The 20,985-nt window shown below is 52.2% G+C and overlaps 1 protein-coding gene across 3 annotated transcripts in view; it reads left to right on the top strand.

Moving 5' to 3' along the window:
* Positions 1-14,918, top strand: part of CYP4F22 (cytochrome P450 family 4 subfamily F member 22) — a 52,668-nt gene extending 37,750 nt beyond the window's left edge. For all 3 annotated transcript variants that reach the window (XM_078443251.2, XM_078443252.2, XM_078443253.2), the window contains 10 exons: positions 4,058-4,111; positions 4,231-4,358; positions 4,570-4,691; positions 7,493-7,760; positions 9,029-9,095; positions 9,197-9,326; positions 10,792-10,925; positions 11,828-11,892; positions 12,537-12,619; positions 13,009-14,918. In XM_078443251.2, the coding sequence (XP_078299377.2) occupies positions 4,058-4,111; positions 4,231-4,358; positions 4,570-4,691; positions 7,493-7,760; positions 9,029-9,095; positions 9,197-9,326; positions 10,792-10,925; positions 11,828-11,892; positions 12,537-12,619; positions 13,009-13,186 (1,229 nt within the window). In that variant the 3' untranslated portion in view covers positions 13,187-14,918. The remainder of the gene's footprint in view (positions 1-4,057; positions 4,112-4,230; positions 4,359-4,569; positions 4,692-7,492; positions 7,761-9,028; positions 9,096-9,196; positions 9,327-10,791; positions 10,926-11,827; positions 11,893-12,536; positions 12,620-13,008) is intronic.
* The last annotated feature ends 6,067 nt before the right edge of the window (positions 14,919-20,985 follow it).

Here is a 20,985-nt window from a genome sequence, read left to right on the forward strand (position 1 = left end):
TCCTCCAGGAAGACTTCCTTGACCCTCCAGACAGATCATGGTTTTCTTCTCCGGGCTTTCTCATTCTCCGTCCTACCGCTCTAGGGCTGACTGAGTGTGTCTGCCTCCAGCTCCGTCTTCCCCCTAGGAGTCTGGATCTTTGGTGTGGCCTCGCGCGTAACTGGGCACCTCCAGGGGCATCAGAGACATTTGAGAGAGGAGGGAGGAATGAAAAAGTAGCCGTACCCTCCCCACGTTTCATTCCGGGATGCCCGACCCGCTGCACAAAGGGGGAGCCTGGACCCTGGGAAGGGTGACCTCCCTAAGGGATGGGCTCCAAGTTGTGCAAAGAGCCCTGGGCCAGGACTTGGGCGGGCTGGGCTCGAATCCTGGGTGGAGCCATGCTCACCATGTGACCCAGAAATTCATGTAGCCTCTCAGGGCCTCAGTTTCTGATCTGTAAAATGGGGGTGGTGGTGAAGACTCACTGTGATGTGGGTAGGTGCTCATGGGGGTTTCTCGTCTCTTGCTTTTCTCACGTCCTGTTTTTCTTTCTGCCTCCTCCTTCTCCCCTCTCCTCCTCAGAACCGCAGATTCCTGAGGAGCATCTTACATGGTTGTGAGACTCCAGATGGAGTAGGGAGTGGAGCCCCCCCGCGTGGCCTTGGCACACAGTAGATGCCCCGGCCTCTCCCTCTCCCCTCCCCTCCCCTCCCTCAGGACAGGCAGGATATCCAGGGCCTTCCCCCCACTGGAGGAGTGGGGGAAGGGGGGCGGAGCTGTGAGTCAGGACAGACAGGCCTGGCCCCAAGCTGTGGATCCCACCCCACACGGGGGCCTCCTCAGGGCCACACCTGGGGACCTTGATGGCCTGGGGCTAAAGCCACACAGCCCATGGGCCCTGAGAAAGGCACAGCTCCTCCTGAACCTTCTCCATCTTATATCGGGCAATTGGGGTAGAGAGCATTAATGGGAGAAAGCAGGGGGAAATGCGTTATAGAGAATGAAGTGTGATATATAGGCATATCATTACAGCTTTTGCCTTGATGCATTTATTTTTTATTGAGATGAAATTCACGTAGCATGCAATTAACCATTTAAAAATGTACGATTTTAAAGTGTAAGGTACGTAGCGTGTTCACAATGTTGTGCAACCCAAGGCTCTCTCTAGTTCCAAGTTTTTTTTCATGGCCCCATAAAACAACCTGTACCCATTAAGTGATTACGTCCTCCCCCCCCCCCCCCTTTCTGGGGCGTACCACTCTATTTTCTATCTCCATGGCTCTGCCTATTGGATATATCACAGTAAAGGTATGATACAAAATGTGACCTTTTGCACTGACCTCTTTCACTTAGCACAGTGTTTCCGAGGTTCACACACATTGTAGCAATGATCAGGACCTCCTTTTTTTAAGGCTGAGTAGAAGTCCATTGTATGGGGATACGGATATACCACAATTTGTTTATCTACTCATCCACCGACAGGCATTTGGGTCCTTCCTACCTTTAGGCTGTTACAAATGACGCTATGAACATGCCTGCACGGGTTTCGGTGTGGATGTATAGTTTCATTTCTCTTGGGTAGGTGCTGAGGAGTAGAAATGCAGGGCCATATGGGAATTCTACCTTTAACTTTTTAAGGAACCACCAAACAGCTTTCCACGACGGCTGTGCATTTATTTTTCCCTGGTGGGGGCTTGCTGTGAACTGGGGATACAGATAATCATCTCCTGAGTTCGTGACACCAATGACCAATAATTATAATCATGGTTATAAAAATAGCCAGTAGTTGGTTAATTATTCATTTATGTGTACAAATATTTAATGAGCACCTGCCGTGTGCCAGGAACATGTTAGCTCATTGAGCTTTTATAGGGATGCCACGAGGCAGGCAGAATTGTTCTATTTCTCCTCTGGCAGATGAGGAAATGGAGGGCCAGAATGGTTGACACGCCCAAGTTTACATGCTGAGTTAGTGGTGGGGCTGGGATTTGAACCCAGATCTGGCCCTCCCAGAGGCCGAGCTCTCAACCACAGTGATATGTACCTTCCTGCTGAGCACCAGGTGGGGCCTTTTCTTATATGACCTCCTCCAGGGTAGACGTTACCATCTGCTTTTTACTGAAGGGGACACTGAGGGGAAAGGCAGCCTGGTCACGGCCTCTCCTGGAATCTAGTGTTCAAAGTTGGAGAGGTGTAGGGACCCGAGGATGGGAGAACAAGGGTTTAGCCTGGGGTGGGGGTCGGGGGTTGGGGAAGACTTCACGGAGGAGAAGTGAATGACGCTGGGCCTTGAACGATGTGTGTAGGGGTTTGCCAGATGAGAGGTCTCAGGTGGAGGGTTCTCCCAGTGCAAAGGTGCAGATGTGTGAAAGTGCCAGGGGAATTCAGGTGACTTGGGGTGTCTGGAGTGAGGATGATGTGTGGGGACGAGTAGGCAGTGAGACAGAAGCTGGACTCAGAGCACCTGTGTGCAAAGCAAATGAGCTTGTGTTTTACATTGGGGGTGTTAGGGAATGGTGCTTGGTCTGGGCAACCATTTAACAGGTCTGTATATCAGAAAGGCCCTCAAGGGGCTTAGGCTGGAGTCCAGATCTCAGAGAGGAACGGCATGACTAGATAGACTTCTACCTTTCTCTCCAGTGTTGCCTCTTCCAGGAAGCCTGCTTTGACTTCCAGCAGCCCTTTCTCTGTGCCTCCCTTTGCTTCTGGCACACTTTCTACCTTCTTGATATTTGCAGGGCATGCCTCTACTTCTCTTTCTCGCCCCAGCCAGATCTCCTCCAGGCAGGGTGTGGAGCTGAGCCACCTCTGGTCCCCAGCACTGCCCAGCAGGGGTTGGGTACAGAGGGTGGCAGAACCCTCTGAATAGGAGGATGAGTGGACAGATGACTGTGTGCACGATTGGCCAATTCCTAGGTAGTGTGTGTGTAGGTGGCTGAGTCACATCTCAGGTAAAAGTGACATCACTTGAGTTTCAGGTACTTCTTTCCTGGGCCCCTGCCCATTCAGTCACAAATCTGTTCAACCCATAGAAAGGGAGTTAACTCACTCATCCACCCACCCATCCACCCATCCACCCACCCATCCACCCACCCACCCACCCACCCACCCACCCACCCATCCACCCACCCACCCACCCATCCACCCATCCATCCACCCACCCATCCATCCATCCATCCATCCATCCACCCATCCAACCATCCATTTTTGCATTCTTTCATCCCTTGACTGGTTCATTCACTGAAAATTTATTTAGCACCCATATATCAGTGATCAACATGGTCCCTCCTCTCCAGGGGCTTGTACCTGGATGGATGCAATCCAGAGGGATGGGTGGAGAAGGCGTGGCATCCAAGCAGAGACTCAAAGGATGAAGGAAGAGTGTTTCAGGCAGAGAAGGCATGTGGTAGAAAGAACAGAGAATGTGACTTTTTCAAGGAGATGAGAAAATGCTGTGATGTTCGAACATTGAGCATGTAGGGTATGGAGGACAGAGATGTTTTGAGAGAGGTCTGGACTGGGGTAGATCATTCAAGGCTTTGAAAATGGGTTGAACAGCTGGTGCTGTAGCTAATGGCTGTGAGCGGGAAGGGACATGGTCAGATCTAGCATCTGATAAGACCTCCTGGGACCGGAGTGCAGGGAGGAGGCTGCACTGGAGACTGAGAGCACAGGAGGTGTAATTCACATGGCCTGGATTGGCAGAAAAGAGGGGGTGATTAGGGTGAAGAGGGCCATTCTGGATGGAGAGCTCAGCGTGGACCAGTATGTGAGGTGTATGTTGAAGGGTGAGATAGGAGAGACACAGGGAGGCTAGATGGGGCAGGGCCTTCAGTGCTAGCCTGAGCTTGAACTTTTTTACAAGGGTGATAGGGAGCCATGGGAGGTATCTGAGTAGGGGAGGCTCATGTTCAGATCAGCATCTTATAAGGGTCTCTCGGGAGCAGGTGTGGAAGATGGACTGGAGAGGTGAGGTGGAGGTCAGAGCTCAGAGAGGAGCCCCAAGGAGGTTAGAAGCAGAGGTCAAGGGTCCACACTCTCTTTTGAATTATCATCACCTCTTCTCTCTCCACAGCTGCCATTGCCCCCAAGGATGACCTTTTCTACGGTTTCCTGAAACCTTGGCTGGGTGAGTGTGGGACTGGATGAGCTGGGGCTGGGGCTTCAGGGAAGAGGGGGTGGGGCGTGGGGTTTCTTGTGGTTTCAGAGTAATGGGAGAGGTTCCTAAGGGCAGTCTCCTGCGCCCAGGAGATGGGCTGCTGCTTAGCAAAGGCGACAAGTGGAGCCGGCACCGCCGTCTGCTGACGCCCGCCTTTCACTTCGACATCCTGAAGCCCTACATGAAGATCTTCAACCAGTGCACTGACACCATGCACGTGAGTCGCGGGGTCTCTTGGGAAGAGGGTGTCCGCGGAGTGGGACTGGTCCAGGCCCCGAGTCGTGTGTGAGCCATGGGATGTCAGGACGGTTCACTTCCTTTACCTACAAGATGGGCTTGAGGCGAGCAGGCAGCTGGGGTGCCGTTGTCAGCCTGGCTTAAAGCCTCTGCGGTCTCTGTTCAGTTCGCCATGTGTCTCTCTCTCGCAGGCTAAATGGCGACGCCTGGCGGAGGGCCCAGTGGTCTCCCTTGACATGTTTGAGCACATCAGCCTCATGACCCTGGACAGTCTTCAGAAATGTGTCTTCAGCCACAACAGCAACTGCCAGGAGTGAGTGTGGCCTTCCTGGGGGAAGATAGAGACAGTGGCTGCAGGGCAAGGTGGTGGGAGAAGAAAGGAGACTCTCAGGTGTCGGGCATCGCCGGGCTGTCGGTACTCTGCCACCGACAGGCTGTGTGTTTCTGAAAACTGACATCACCTCTCTGGGCCTGTGTCCTTATCCGAAAAAATGGAATCCCAATTCCACCCCCATAGTCATCTTGTGAGTATTAAGTGAGGTAATGTAAGTTGGTGGTTGGGTATAGAGTAGGTGCTTAATAAGTACTAGTTTCCCTCATCCTTCCATGAGGAATAGTTTGGCTTTTGGAAAGTGTCTCCCCAGGCTATGAGCCTCAGTTTCCTTTTTTTGTAAAACAAGGATGGCAATTCTTTTTTTTTTTTTTTAAGTTTATTTATTTTGGAAGAGAGAGAGAGAGGGGAAGAGAGAGAGCAAGCAGGGGAGAGGCAGAGAGAGAGAGAGAGACAGAAAGACAGAGAGAGAATCCTAAGCAGGCTCCATGCTGTCAGTGCAGAGCCTGATGCAGGGCTTGAACTCACAAACTGTAAGATCATGACCTGAGCAGAAACCAAGAGTCAGACACTTAACCAACTGAGCCACTCAGGCACTCCAGGGATGACAATTCTTGACCCTCTGAGACATGCTTTAAGAATAAAATGATATGGGGTGCCTGGACGGCTCAGTCAGTTAAGCGTCTGACTTTGGCTCAGGTTATGATCTTCAGGTTCATGGGTTCAAGCCCCATGTTGGGCTCCGTGCTGAAAGCTCCGAGCCTGGAGCCTGCTTTGGATTCTGTGTCTCCCTCTCTGTCTGCCCCTCCCCCACTCATTCTCTCTCTCTCTCTCTCTCTCTCTCTCTCTCTCTCTCTCTCTTTCTCTCAAAAATAAATAAACATTAAAAAAAAAGAATAAAATGATGTTGCACTGCCCTGGCACACAGTAGATGTTCAGTAAATATTTGTTGAATGGATGAATAAAATAACCATTGTCCTGGTTCATTCATTCATTCATTCATTCATTCATCAGCTATTTGTTGTGTAGCTACTATGTGCCAGATACTATGCTATCTACTGAGAATATGGTGGTGAGCAACAGACTAAGTCCCAGTTCCTTGGAATTTATAGTCTAAGCGGGGATATAAGGAAGAAGAGACATCATAAATCGCAAGTTTGTAGCACATAGTAGGTTCTCAATGATAAGCTGCTGACTTTGTTACTCTGGGCTTTGTAGGGTTATGTTTCAGTTGGGTAAAGTGACAGTGGCTTTGGTGAGTAACTAGTTAATTGATTAATTAATCAGTCCAGAAATATTTATTCCAGTCTACTATGTGCTATTCCTGGACTAGGCACTGTGAATATAATGGCCAACAAAATAGACAAAGTATTGTTCCTTTGGAACTTATATGTTGATGGGAAGAAAAGCAGTTACCGTGCACAAATAAATAGACAAGGAAGTGACAGACTGTGACACGTGTGAAAACAACAAGCATAGTTCAGGACCAAGGACAGCCCCTTGCACACCTGTCCCAGTGATTTCATTTTTTTTTTTTCTTTTTTGTTAATTTTTTAAATGCTTATTTGAGAGAGAGAGAGAGGCAGCATTTTATATTCCTACCAGTAGTATGTGAGGGGTCCAATTTCTCCACACCTCTACCAACACTTGTTATTATCTGTCTTTTTGATTATAGCCATTCCTAGTTGGCGTGAAACAGTATCTCATTGTGGTTTTGATTTGCATTTTTGTAGTGGCTAATGCTGTTAAGCATCTTTTCATGTGCTTATTGGACATTTGTATATCTTCTTTGGAGAAATGTCTATGCATATGTTTTACCCATTTTTTAATTGGATTCTTTGTCTATGAGTGCATTTTAAGAGTTCTTTTCTTTTCTTTTCTTTTATTATTTTATTTTATTTTATTTTTTATTTTATTTTATTTTTTGACAGAGATAGCGACCTGGGGAGGGGCAGGGGGAGAAGGAGAGAGAATCTTAAGCAGGCTACACCCTCAGTCCAAAGCCTGATGTGGGGCTTGATCCCATGACCCTGGGATCATGACATGAGCCAAAATCAAGACTCAGACTCTCAACTGACCGAGCCATCCAGGAGCCCCAAAAGTTCTTTATATATTTTAGATACAAGTTTGTGATCATATTTATGAGTTTTCTCACTCTGTGGCTTATAGCTATTTAGTCTTTGTGATGCTACATCTATTTGGAAGTCCTAATCTGTCTTTGGGTCTATGTGTACCTGGATTTTGGTTTTCTTCAGATATGATGAGGCCACCCGATCAGGAGATGATTGTTCCTTACAGTTCCCAAGAGGAGGGGACCTACTACACCCCTCAGGGCCACACAGGGAAGCATCGGTGTCAGTCGGGAGAAAGCATGACAGTCTTTTTTGGTGGTTTCCTTGGGAAGGAACAGTATGGCGGTTACACAAGCTTAGGATTCACTCGTTTGAATAATTACAGAGGGCTCTGGAGGATGGGGACTGTCCCTAGTTGTCCAGTGATTAAGGCCTGGAGATAGTGGCTCGGCCTGATAAGTTTCAGCGTATGGGCTCTGGACTGTTTGGTGTACACATGAAAGGCACACTCTTGGGTGAGTCATTGGCAATCTCTCAGAACTGGCTAGCTCTGGGAGGGGCCGCGTCTCTCCGGGGTCAGCAAGGCCCCAGATGGTAGAGCGTGAAGAGTACAGGAAAATGAGAAAATATCGTGTATATACGGGGTGGGGGGGGTGTTGCTCACTGGTCCTAGGGAGCAGCTTGTGCTCAGGGCCCTTCCTCTCCCGGCAGGAAGATGAGCGATTACATCTCGGCCATCATCGAGCTGAGCGCACTCGTGGTCCAGCGCCAATACCGCGTGCACCACCACATCGACCTCATCTACTACCTCACGGCAGACGGGAGGCGTTTCCGGCAGGCCTGTGACACCGTGCACCGCTTCACCACGGAGGTCATCCAGGAGCGGAGGCGGGCGCTGCACCAGCAGGGGGCCGAGGCCTGGCTTAAGGGCAAACAGGGCAAGACCTTGGACTTCATCGATGTGCTGCTCCTGGCCAAGGTGAGGCTGGGCCCCGGCCCCTCGTGAATTGCACCAACTCCAAAAAAGGACAAACGTCCCGAATAACACAGATCTAGGAGGCAGGCAGGCACCCTAATACACAAGTAAGACTTACTGTATTCGTTTTGCTGGGGCTGCCGTAACAAGGTGCTGTAGACTGGGTGGGCTAAACCTCAGAAGTTAACCTTCTCACAGTTCTGGAGGCTAGAGGTCTGAGATCAAGGCACTGACAGGGGTTGGTTTCTTCTGAGGCCTCTCTCCCTGTCTTGTAGATGGCCTCCTTCTCAGGTGTGTTCACGTTGTCTTCCCTCTGCCTGTGTCTTTGCATAAATGTCCTCTTCTTCTAAGGACACCAGTCATATTGGGCTAGGGCCCACCCTAATGACGTCATCATAATTTAATTACCTCTGGAAAGGCCCTGTCTCCAAATACAGTCACGTTCTGAGGTCCCGGCTGGTGAGGACCTCACCGTATGAATTCTGGAGGGTTGTGGTGGGGGCGGGGACATGATTTTGCTCACCATGCTTAAAAGTTGAAACCCAAGACTTTGAAAAAATATGACACTTGCAGAGATTGCTTCTGTGGAATTTCTTTTCCTTCTTCCTGTTTTTGAGAGAGAGAGAGAGCAAGTGAGTGAGGGGCAGACAGAGAGAGAGAGAGAGAATCCCACAAGGGGCAGAGAGAGAGAGAGAGAGAGACAGAAGCCAGGCTCACCGGAAGAGGGGATTGAGCTCACCCAAAGCAGGGCTTGAGCTCCCCTGATGTGGGACTCATGAACTCACGAACTGTGAGATCATGCATGACCTGAGCCAAAGCCAGATGCTTAACCACTGAGCCACCAAGGCTCCCCCTTCTGTGGAATTTCTGAGCAGCACTTGGATTCTGGATTCAGACAGTTCTGGGTTCCAGTTCTGGCCCTGCTGCTTAGCGGATGCTGGACCTTAGTCACCTGAATCTTCCCTCTGAGCCTCAGTTTCCTCATTTACGACATGATGGTCATGAGACCTGATCACAGGTCATGGTTGGGCCTCCAACCAGCAGGATGCTTTCTACAACCAGCTGCTCAAGGGATACAAACTCCCTTCTTCCCCTCACCTTTGACTCTCCCTCCCACTTTCCATCTTTCTTAGACAAGCCACGTACCTCTGTCTGCCTGGCATCCTTACCCCCGCAGCTTGGCTTGAGAGAGGGGGGAGTATCTTGACTTCAGCCCTAGGAGGCGGAGGGTGGGATGAAGCGGGCTAAGGATCCTCTCCTGTTCGTTCCAGGATGAAGACGGGAAGGAACTGTCAGATGAGGACATCCGAGCTGAGGCGGACACCTTTATGTTTGAAGGTGAGGATGTGGGGGGAGGCGGGGAGGGGGCCCCGTTGTCAGAAGATCGTGTCTCCGCTGTCCTCAGGCAGCCTCCACGTGAGCTCCTCACCTGCCTACAGGTCATGACACAACATCCAGTGGCCTGTCATGGGTGCTGTTCAACTTGGCCAAGTATCCAGAGTACCAGGAGAAGTGCCGGGAAGAGATCCAGGAGGTCATGCAAGGCCGGGAGCTGGAGGAGCTGGAATGGTCCGTTTGGGGTCAGGGGGATGGTGGGGGGCCGGTTGAGTCTAGAGCTTGCGTATTTGTTTCTTGCTCTGGTCTGCACATATTTCTTGCTCTCGCTACTGCAGGGTGCCGTTCAGTTGAGCGGGGTGGCTTCCAAACGGAGGTGTGGGTTCAGGTCTGTTTCACACGTCTCCTCATTCTCCTTGAACCAGCAGCTACCTGGGGCGTGTTCCTCTCAAGGCAGATTCCAGAAGCTGGAAGAGCCACAGTCTAAAACCTCTGCCTGCACTGGAACATTCCATTTCACTAAAGCAAGTCACACGGCCAAGCCCACCATGAATGGGGCAGGACATACATTCTACCTACCTGAGCAGAAGGCACTGCAGAATCACATGCAAAGGGCAAGGGGTGTATAATTCAGACATGTGCCGTGTAGAGCTGATTTTTGGGTGACTCAAAGAAAACACAGCATTAAATAGCACCAAACAGCAAGAAAGCTCTTTTCTGTTTAGTGTCAACCTTTTATTTATTTATTTTTTAAAGTTTATTTATTTTGGGGTGGGGGGGAGCAGACGTGGGGGAGGGGCAGAGAGAGAAGAGAGAGAATCCCAGGCAGGCTCTGTGCTGACAGTGCGGGGCTCGAACTCACAAACTGAACCATGAGATCATGACCTGAGCTGAAGACAGACGCTTAACTGATTGAGCCACCCAGGCGCCCCCACGTCAACCTTTTAGATTTCAACGTCAGGGAGACATTCTCAGTCGGGTGCCGTTGTATTCTTCAACTCCTTGCTAATCTGCCTTTTTGATGAAGGGGAAAGATGGCTCAGGTTCTGAGGACTGGGCAGGAGATGATGTCTCGCCAGAATTTAATAACTCTTCTGTTTTCCCAGTGGTTGTTTACCTTATGGGTACTTTTATGTCAGGCATGCCGTTTGCCCTTTACAGGAGTGATGTGAAGTTTCTTTGAAAGAGAAAGAAAACGATCTAGATCATGGACCAAGGGTTATAATTAATCCACTTTTGGGCCCTGGAGTCCAACGGAAAGAAGTTAATAATAGCAGAAGGAGAGAATGGACAGGTTTTTAAATACTGAAATTGATCCACACAGGCTGGTGAATTGCTGATGCCTGGGCGCCACCCCCCCCCCCCCCCCCCGTCCTGGCACCTCTCCCGGCTATCCCCTGGCTGCCACGTAATCCATCAGTTAAAGGGTTAATGCTGGGCATGCAGAAGCCTGCTGGTGCTGCTCGGGTTGCTTGGGGGCATGCTGAGGGGTAGTGATGTGTGCATGGCATAAATGCAAACACCGGAAGCTGGGGCAAGTCTGAGATCCTGGACTGGTTTCCTGCGTGGTTGCTCCTGAGCGTGTGTGTGTGTGTGTGTGTGTGTGTGTGTGCGTGTGTGTGTGTGTGTGTTTGGGGGAAGGGGTGTTGCTGTGCCCTGGCTCCAAGCCACTGACCATCCCACGTTCCATGTTCCCCAGGGACGACCTGACCCAGCTGCCTTTCACCACTATGTGCATCAAGGAGAGCCTACGCCAGTTCCCACCCGTGACCCTGGTCTCCCGCCGCTGCACGGAGGACATCAAGCTTCCAGATGGGCGCGTCATCCCCAAAGGTGCCCATTGTGTGCTGCCAGCTGCCAGGCCGCTCTAGTGCCCACGGGGGCATGGTCAAACCTGCCCCAGGTGCACCCTCCCTGTGGATGGGCCATCTCTCTGTGTGGCTGTTGCTTCTGGGGTGAGGGAGGAGAACCCACGTGTAGGGGTTAGACAGAGGTGGGTGAGTCCAGGTGGGAGAGCAAGAGTGGGTGTGGTGGGGTGGGCCCTGTGAGGGTGCAGGTGAGGGAGGGATGGTTTCATTCAGTGGCCAAATATTCCTTGGAGACTAAGCTTGGCTCTGGGTGATGCTGGGGATCTAGAGAGGCCTCATTCCCAGTCCCAGGCCTTGAGTACCACTCAGTCTGAGGAAGACACAGCAGGGCACAGACACTCCCAGTCACATGGGGTCAGGAATGGCCTAAAGGAAGTAACTTTAAAGCGGCTGAAACAGTCCAAAGTAAGGAGTGATGACTTCATATGGGGTGAAATTCAGGGTGGGGGTCTGCTTGGAAGAGGCAGCATGAGAGGTGAGCCTTGAAGGTAGAAAGTGAAAGAGAGAGCATATTTATGGAGCAGAGTTTCAGGGTGCAGGTATTGAAAGGCTGCGAATGCTAGGTTGAGGCACCTGAACTTGATCTTCAGGACAGTAGGGAGTCATGGGAGGTTTTTGAGCTGAGGAGGAACAATGTCAGATCTGTGAGTGACAAAGATCCCTGTGTGGCTGGCATGGCAGCTAAAAGCAGGTGATGGGGACCTCTTAGGGGGCGAGCGGCAGAATTTTTCAGAGAAGGATGGGCAGGGGAGGGTGGTAGATGGCTCTTGAGAACAGCATGACTCCAGGAAGAGCAGGGGAGGAGGAGGACTTCAGAGAAAGTTCCCCTCAGCCCCAGTGGCCTCACTGATGCCACCCTCCCCACAGGAATTATCTGCCTGGTCAGCATCTATGGGACCCACCACAACCCCACAGTGTGGCCTGACTCCAAGGTGAGCGCTTGCCTCAATCCTCTCTTCCCTCAGCTTCTTCCCCCTCAGAAGGGGTGGTCCTGGGCCACTGAGGCCTTCCTACCCTCTTCCCCAGGGACCCAGGTGGCCTGGCTGGATGCACAGCTTGAGTGCCCCTCCCCCCATGTATTCACTCACTGTTTGTTGATTCATTAGGTCCACAAATATTTATTGAACACCTACTGTTTGCCAGCCTCTGTGCTGGGCACAGAGGACCGAGAAATGTACTGGTTTTTTTTTTTTTTTTCCCTCATGGAGCTCACTGTGAAGTTCAGGGGAAGAAAATAAGCAAAAACTATGGTTGTGATACATGCACAAAGGAGATAAAAACTGGAGGGGGTGGGGGGCACTTTAGCTCACATGGTGAAGAAAGGCCTTGGGGAGGAAGAGGTGTTTGAGTTGAGACCTGAGAAGTGCGAAGAGCAGGGGGAAGCCTGTTCCAGGCAGTTGAGACAGGAAGTGCAAAGGCCCTGTGGTTGGAGTCAGGCTGGCATGCTTGAACAACAGAAAAGAGGAGGGTGTGGCTGGATTGTAGTGAGGTTCTCTCCATCCAGCGGAAGGGTCAGGACCAAGCTGGCATGGATGGGCCAACCAGACTCACCCACCCCCTGGCCACTCCTGCCTAGGTGTACAACCCCTATCGCTTTGACCCGGACAACCCACAGCAGCGCTCCCCACTGGCCTATGTGCCCTTCTCCGCAGGACCCAGGTAACTCTTCTGTTTCCCCCAGTTTAAGCCAAGCGTAGGAGGAGCCCCATGGGAGTCGAAGGTCAGGGATGTGCGGATCAGGAGCAGAGATCACCTCCCACCCAGATGTGCTTTCTGCCAACCCAGCACCCTTCATGCCTCCAGTGTACTAAGAAACCCCCAAATCAGACTCTGTGATAGCATCCCTGGGTGTTGAGCGCCTACTGTGTGGCAGGCCCTGAGTTCTGGGCTCATAGGCTCTCAACGACTCTAGGATGCCATTGCTCCCATTTTACAGATGAGGGAACTGAGACCCAGAGCGGGAGGTCGGTCATTTACCCAGGGACTCCCCCCTTCCCGGGTCACACAGCGGCCGCACCTGAGCCCCTCCCCCATCCCCCTTCCTCTAGAAACTGCATCGGACAGAGCTTTGCCATGGCCGAGATGCGCGTGGCCGTGGCGCTGACGCTGTTGCGTTTCCGCCTGAGTGTGGACCGAACGCGCAAGGTGCGGCGGAAGCCTGAGCTCATCTTGCGCACGGAGAACGGCATCTGGCTCAACGTGGAGCCACTGCCTCCGCGGGCCTGATCGCTGGCGCTTCCCTGCGGATCCCGGGGGGGGGGGGGGGGGGGGGCCCAAGCCCCGCCCAAAGAGGCCCAGGCCCCGCCCTCAAGGGACCAGACCCCGCCCCCAGGGCCCTGAGGGCAGAGACCACGCCCCTCGAAGGCCCGGTATGGGCTCCTGGAGGACCAGGCTCCTCCACTGAGCAGTATGATGAAGGTGCAGGCCACGCCCCTCATGGCAAGGCTCCGCCTCCTGACGGTCTGGTCCTCCCCCTTGAGGTCCAGGTCAGGTCCCCTGAGTGCCTGCTTTCCTTCTTGAGGGACCAGGCTCAGCCGCATCTCTTCGGGCCCAGACCCACCCCCAGGATCCAGAGCACTCGGGCCTTCAGGCCCCACCCACCCAGCCATCTGAGGACCCTAGACCTGACACCTAAGGCCTCTGGGATTCAGGACCTGTCCCCCGTGGATCCCGGCTGGCTTTTAAGTTGAGGACTTGAGAGCTGGAGCCTGAAGTAAGAGCCCTGGACCCGGACGTCAGCTTCTTGAGGTCCCCAGCTCATATGGGCGAACTCCTCTGGCATCAGGCTGCATCCCAGGGCTCAGGGTGTGTGCTTCTGTCGATGTTTTGTAAATCCAGACCTTCCCTGGAAAAGCCTCTTCCTTCCTCCTTTGCTGAAAGGCCCTTTGCTGAGTGTTCTGATTTTTGTAGAATAAAAGCGAGGGATGCAGACACCCCCCCCCCCACCGTCTACTCCCTAGCTCAGCCAGACACTTCCCTTGGGCTCCAGGAAGGAAATGAAGGTGCCTGGACAGCTGGGAGGCAACTGAGGGAAGCTATGGGCTAGGAGGCTGGGAAGCCATTTGTCCTTGGACATGAACTCAGGCTTTTGGGGACAGTTTGTGCATTCATTTATCTCATCAACAGACCACATATTAATTAAGTGTTTGTTGGCACTGGGCCCGGAGCACAGCCGGGCCCAATTCCTGCCATCGGGAGAACAGGAGACAGATGTTGAACAAATAATTCCACACGTAAATTTATTTACAATCCGTGACAAGTGCTCCGAAAGAGAGGCCCTTGTTGTTCTGTGACACAACAGGGGGGTGGCTCAGGGAGAGCTTCTCTGATGCTGAAGTGAGGGTACAAGTTGAGTGGTGACAAGGAGAGAAGAGCATGTCAGGTGGGAGGGACAGCATCTGCAGATGTCCCCAGGTAAGGGAGAACATGGTGTGCTCGAGGAGCACCACTCCAGAGAGGCTGGATCCGGAGGAGGGGTGCGGACTGGAGGAAAGTTGGGCAGGGGCCAACTGCCCAGGAACTGCGGGCTACATCTCAGTTCAAGCCTTATGCTGAAGGCAATAGGGAGCTATAGAAGGTGTGTGAGCAGGAGCATGACAGGATCTGGTCAGATATGAGCTGGCAGGACAGTGGCTTGGAAGGGGGGGACACTGGGGAATGGAAACCTGGGGAAGAGGGAGACTGAGGTCCAGGCAGGACAGGAGGGGGGACTACCTAGCCACAGGAGCTGCGGTGAGGGAGGAGTTAAGGGTGATTTCCAAGTCTTTGGCTGGGGGAACAGGTGATGGTGTAGTCCCTGATATGATGATAAAGAAGATGGGGCAGTGACGAGGTCTACAATAACCATATTAACTCATCAAATATTTATTGGGCATCTGCTGTAAGCCAGGTGGTATTTGAGCCCTTACATAATTGACCTTTGTTGGGTGTGGGGTGAGGTTAACATGACGAATAATAAATGAGCAAATAAGTAAGTAAATTCATACAGGGCCTTGGAGGATTTTTACTTTTATTGTGACAGAAATGGGGAACCACGGGAGGGTTCTGAGCAGAGCGACAGATTTGTCACTTGGTCTTTATAGTATTCTTTTGGCTGCTGTGTGGGAAGGCAAGGGTGGGACTAGGGAGACCAGATGGGGTGACTACATTGGCCCATGTGGGAGAGAAGCGATAAGTGCTATGGAAAAATTGAGCTGGGTCAGTGCGTGTATTTCTGTGGGTGTTCAGTAATGCTGGTGGGGCAGGGGGAGAGGTTGTAAGATGGTCAGTGAAGCCCTCACCAAGAAGGGGTCATTTCAACAAAGACTTTAGGTAGGAGAGGGCAGGAGCCATGTGGATATTTTAGGGAAGAGTTTCTGAGGCAGAGAGAACGTATAGTGCAAAGGTCCTGAGGTAGGAACAAGCTTGGGGTGTTTAGGGGGCATTGAAGAGACCAGTGTGGCTGGAGGAGGAACACAGAAGGGAATGAGGTCAGGGAGGGGATAGGAGCAGGTCACACAGGGCCTTGGGGTCCACTGACTTTTTCTATGACAGAGATAGGGAGGCATGGAGGGTTCTGGACAGAGGAGGGACAAGATTTGTCATTATAGTCTTTGGCTGCCATATTGAATAGAGACTGTGTGAGGCAAGGATGGGACTAGGGAGATCAGATGGGGTGACCAGATTTGTCCAGGTGAGAGATGACAGTGTCTCCAAGCAAGCTGTGGGCTGTAGAGTGAAAACAGGTGCTTGGATTCTGATTTCGACCGACTGCTTTACGAAGCTCGTGCTGGCAGATTTGCTAATACCTTGAACGAAGGATTCAGGAGAAAGGGAGGCCCCCCAGATGTGGGTCTGAACACCTGGAAAGACAGACGTGGCACCTCGAGATGGAGAATGCTTAACAGAGTAAGGTTTTTCTGCGGGGGCGGGGGGGTGTGAGGGCTGAGATCAGCATGTCAGTTGGGGCCAGGAGGAGTTGGAGATGTCAGGTGGGCAGTCGGATAGGCTGGTCTTGAACCCGGGAGGGAGTTCTGGGCTGGTGATACATACATCTGGGAAACCTCAGCACTTAGATGGCGTTTCAAAAGCCCCAAGACTGGTGAGATCCCCCTCTGTGTGTGTGCGTGTGCTCATGGAGGGGACACCAACCCCCCGGGGGTCTCCAGAGTCGATATAACAATAATGACATTTAAAGTTGAGTGCTTCCTCCGTGCCCTTCCCAAATACTGGCACTTAATTCTCAGGGGGTACTATTAACTGTCTCGTTTAATGGAAGTGGAAACGGACTTCCCCAGAGTGAGATGGTTCACCCAAGGTCCCACGACCATGTCCTCATATCGTGGCCTCAACGGGGTGGCTTACCCCTGAGGCTTCTCGTGCGGGTCTGGGTCCCTAGCCTCGCTTTGCCTATAAGGGGGGTGGCGGCAGGCGTGGGTGGAGCGGGGTGGGGCTGGGGGTCGTGGAGATGAGTCGAAGCTGGGCCGTGGGATGCTGGAGGCGACGTGTGTCCTGGGGTGCCCCCGGGTGGCGAGTGCTGGGATTGTCGGCCAGAATCCCCAGTTGGAGGCCACTCTCCTCCGGCAAAAAAAGCTTGCTCTTGGGAGACGACCTATGTGGGTTTAAAACCCGGCTATACCCCTTCCTAGCGGTGGCCTTGGGCACCTGACTGCTCCTTTCTGGCACCTCGGTTCTCCTTTGCCGTGTGGATTTTTCATCATGCTTTTCGTGCATATTGACTTCCCGCTAAGGTCGATGGTGGTGGCTGCATGAGGGAGGGAGGAGGGGAGGCATGGGGCCCGTAGGTCTCCGGGACCTGCTGCATCAGAGCGATTCTCCAAACACGCCCAGGCCCGGCCGGTCACTGGTCGCTGTCTCCTTCCTCTCCTGAGTGTGTCGGAGGCTCCCTCTGCTGGACGGCTCGGGGACAACAAACTCTAAGGCGTCTCGTCTCCGTTGGTTCAGTGTATGAGCGTGTGTGCACGAGCGTGTGTGCACGCGTGCTTGTGCGTGGGACGTGTATGGATATGTGCATATGTGTGCACGTAGGTGTGTGGATGTGTGCACGCGAGTGTGTGTACGCCTGCAAGTGTGGGTGCATTGTGTGCATGTGTGAGATTGTGTGCGTGCATGCACGTGTGCGTTTGAGAACACGTGTGTGTGTGTGTGTGTGTGTGTGTGTGTGTCTGTGTGTGTGTGTGTGTGTGTGTGTGTGTGTGTGACTGTGTGGGGGAGTATTGGGAAGAGAGGAGGGAGAACCCCACTCACCAAACAGTTACATTGTCCACATCAGGCAACTGTCCAAACCCCCCCCCCCCCCGCCCCCCCCCCCCCCCCCCCCCCCCGGGTTCAGCTGTTGCAGCCAGCAGAACATTCTGGAGAAATAATGCCCTTGGCAGTGGCCCTGAGTAACTATTGGTGGGTGCCTGTTCTCGCCGTCTCCCCGAGGTCCCCAGAGGGACTGAATCCCAGGTGCCCCGAGTGGGAACTTCCTCGATAAAGCCCCCTTTCCTGGCTGCCCTCATCTCACTCTGCCTCACTGCCCTACTGGCAGTTAAATTCTTGTCTCAGAATACAGCTTTTGTGCTGGAATCCTCACATTAGAGTCCACAGGTCGCTCCTCCAATCCCCACGAGTCTATTATTATGCCGTTCTTACCAAGTGGAATCTGAGGCTCAGAGAGGGCAAGTCACTTGCCTAAGGTCACACAGCTGGAGAATGGCAAAAGTGGGCTTTGGCCATGGCCACCTGACCCTGGCACTTGCTGTCCCCTGAGAACTTCCTGCTTGATAAGGACTAAGGGAATGAAGTGGGGGAGTGGGTGGTATTCACAACCAGTAAGGTCCCTGATATGTGTCCCAGAGACACCCAAGGGTCCTGGCTGATGCTCATGCCCTTGATCTGTCATAAAGTAAGAGAAATAACAGCAAACACATACTTGGTACTTGTGAGTCAGGCAGTGTTATAAGTAGTTTATTCATTTATCACCTCTTTCTCCAAGTATTACATTGGCTTGAGGTAAAAAAAAAATGCAGTTGTAGAAACTTAATTATGCTTTTGTTTATGCAAGCATAGAAATTTAAAAGGGAAATTCTTCCACTGCGGCTTCCGCTCCGTACCCCCAGACTAGCAGTTTGGTGTGAATTTTTTTTTTTTTAGTATGAAAAAAATTGCAAATGTGAACATTTTCCAATGTACATACATTTTTGTACACATAACCGTTTTAAAAATGTCTTCTTTAAAAAAATATTTAGAGAGAGAGAGAGAGAGAGAGAATGAGCAGTGGAGGGGCAGAGAGAGGGAGAGAATCCTAAGCACTCTCTGCACTGTCAATGCACAACCCGATGCGGGGTTTGAACTCACGAACTGTGAGATCATGACCTGAGCTGAAATCAAGAGGCGGATGCTTAACCGACTGAACCACCCAGGTGCCCCAAATCCACCATTCTATTTTCTTTATTTATTAAAAAAAGTTTTTTTTTAACCATTTATTTTTGAGAGAGAGACAGAGTGAGAGAGAGGGAGACACAGAATCCGAAGCTCTGGGCTCTGAGCTGTCAACACACAGCCCGACACGGGGCTTGAACTCCTGGACTGTGAGATCATGACCTGAGCCAAAGTTGATGCTTAACTGACTGAACCGCCCAGGCGACCCTTGGGCTTCCTCTTAACATGGCAGCTGAATCCAGGAGGGTGTATTCCAAGGCAGCTGGAAGTCTTCTCACGACCTAGACCCGTAAGTCCCCAGAGTCACTGAGGACAGCTCAGGTTCAAGGTGAAGGGAATTCTTTATCTCTGTCAGTCAGTGTTCTCCAGAGAAACAGGATAGCATCCGTCTGTCTATTGAGAGCGATTTATCCTAAGGCGTTGGCTCGTGAGACTAGGGGGCTGGCGAGCGTGAAGTCTGTGGGGCGGTGGCTGAAAACTCGGGTAGGGATCGGTGCTGCAGCTCAGGGCAGAATTTCTTTTCTCAATTTTTGCTCCTGAGGCCTTGCGGCTGACTGCACAAAGCCCATTTGCATTGGAGTGGTGTAACTGACTCCTTGAAGTCAGCCGATCGTAGGTATTAACTCTATCTACGAAACACCTTCACAGGAACACCTGAGAAATGTTCAGGTAAATAGCTGGGTACGGGGGCCTAGTGTAGCAGACACGAAAAATTAGTCATCGCAGCCTCTCAAGGAAGGGGTAGCACAGACTTTGCTGCCGCTCTACCACGTGGGGAGGAGAGGGGGCAAAGGGTCTCTCTCTCTCTCACTTTTGGGGGGGGAGGGAGAGAGAGAGGGCACAAATGAGCGAGGGGCAGAGAGAGAGAATCCTAGGAGGGACAGAGAGAGAGAGAGAAAGAGAGAGGGAGAGAGAAAGAGAGAGAGAGAGAAAGAGAGAGACGCGGAGCTCAGCGGAAGCGAGGCTCGTGCTCACCCGATGTGGGACTCGAACTCATGAACCGTGAAATCTGACCTGAGCCCAAGATGCTTAACGACAGAGCCACCCAGGCGCCCAGCAAATGGTCTCTTTTTATGACATTACACTGCTCCAGGGTCCCTTCTCCAAGTCTCTCTTCTGTGGCTTGGGGTGTTGGTGGTGGCTAGGCTAGTTTTTGTGAGCAATCATCACCCAATAATCAGAGAGGGAGACAGAGAGAGAAGGAAGTGGGGAGAGGAGGAGGAGGGAGGAGGGAGGGGAGAGGTGGAGGGGGAAGGGAGAGGGGGAGGAGGGAGAAGAGAGGGCAGGGGAGAGGAGGGGGAGGATATCAGTGCATTCAATGCCCACGACGATACCCTCGCGGTTGTTCCTAGCTGGTGTGTGCGCTCTGAGCTTTTCCTGAGTTTTCCTCTAAGGCTTTCTGCCTCCCAGGCCACTTCTGCCGCCTGGACTGGGAATCGGGCTGCTCTGCCAGCTGGTCCTGCCCTCAGCACGGCTTCAGAACCCTGTCGGTTTCAAGTTCTCAATTACGTGGAGTAAAACCTCAACGCCGCCGGCTTCTGGGCTCATTTCCCCAACCATCGCGGGGCTCCAGCTGAGCTGCTCCTTGCTGCCGCCACCACCCCATCGCAGGAGCCCCTCCAGCCCCAAGTGTCTCTGCACGTCCGAGGATGGGAGCAAGAATGAGCATGTGTAAGGAAGACAAGTGTGTGCCCCACCCTGTGCTGGGCCTTTGCAGCTCTGGCACGGCTTCAGGGAGTGGTTCTCATGCACGGACTGCGCCTCCCCACCATCCAGGTTTCTGCTCAAAGGTCACCTCCACAGGGCAGCCCTCCCTGATTGCCCCGTCTGAATAGCCCCCTTGGTCACTTGCTAGCATGTCTCACTCTGTTAATTTCCTTCATTGCCACCACCATCTGACTTGGTCTTGTTTCCCGTTGCCTTCCCCCGTCAGACATGAGCATCATGATCCAGAGACCCCATCTGTCTTGTTCGTCCCAGGTCCTGGGTCCTAGCACTGTGCCTAGTACAGAGCAAATGCCCAAGTACAGTTTGTGGTTCAAGAATGAACTGCCTGGGAGGTATAAGCCCACCTCTCTGTTTTAGCAAGGAGGGCATGAGGCTCAGAGAAGGCAAGTGACTTGCTCCAGGTCACACAGCCAGTGAGGAGCAGGGCTGGGATCCGGACTCTGTTGGGCTGAATCCAAAACCTGTTCCTTCCCAAAGGCCGAGGAAAGGAAAAGAGAGACTCCAGCCACCAAGCAGCCTCCATGCTTGCTGTAGAGGGACCCCAGGCTGACTCCTGGGAGAGGTGTCTTCATGGTGTCACAAAAGAAAAACTGCTCATCTCTTTTGTGCACCAACTACGTGCCCCCCGCTGCACCAAATCCTTTTAGTATTTTGGTGATAACAGTTATAGCAGCTCAGGGAGGGAGAAATTATTTGAGACAAGTAGCAAGTTCGAAGGGTAAAGACTCCAATTCTACTTTGTCCAATTCCACTGTGATGTGTGGAATCTTCTGGAACTTTTTCGCTGCACGTGCAAACATGCGTGCACACACACACACACACACTCATAATTTTATATGTAGACAGGGACATTATTCACATATCACTCAGAG

This window comes from Panthera onca, chromosome A2 (genome assembly GCF_046562875.1).
Source record: "Panthera onca isolate mPanOnc1 chromosome A2, mPanOnc1 haplotype 2, whole genome shotgun sequence".
Classification (NCBI taxonomy): Eukaryota; Metazoa; Chordata; class Mammalia; order Carnivora; family Felidae; genus Panthera; species Panthera onca.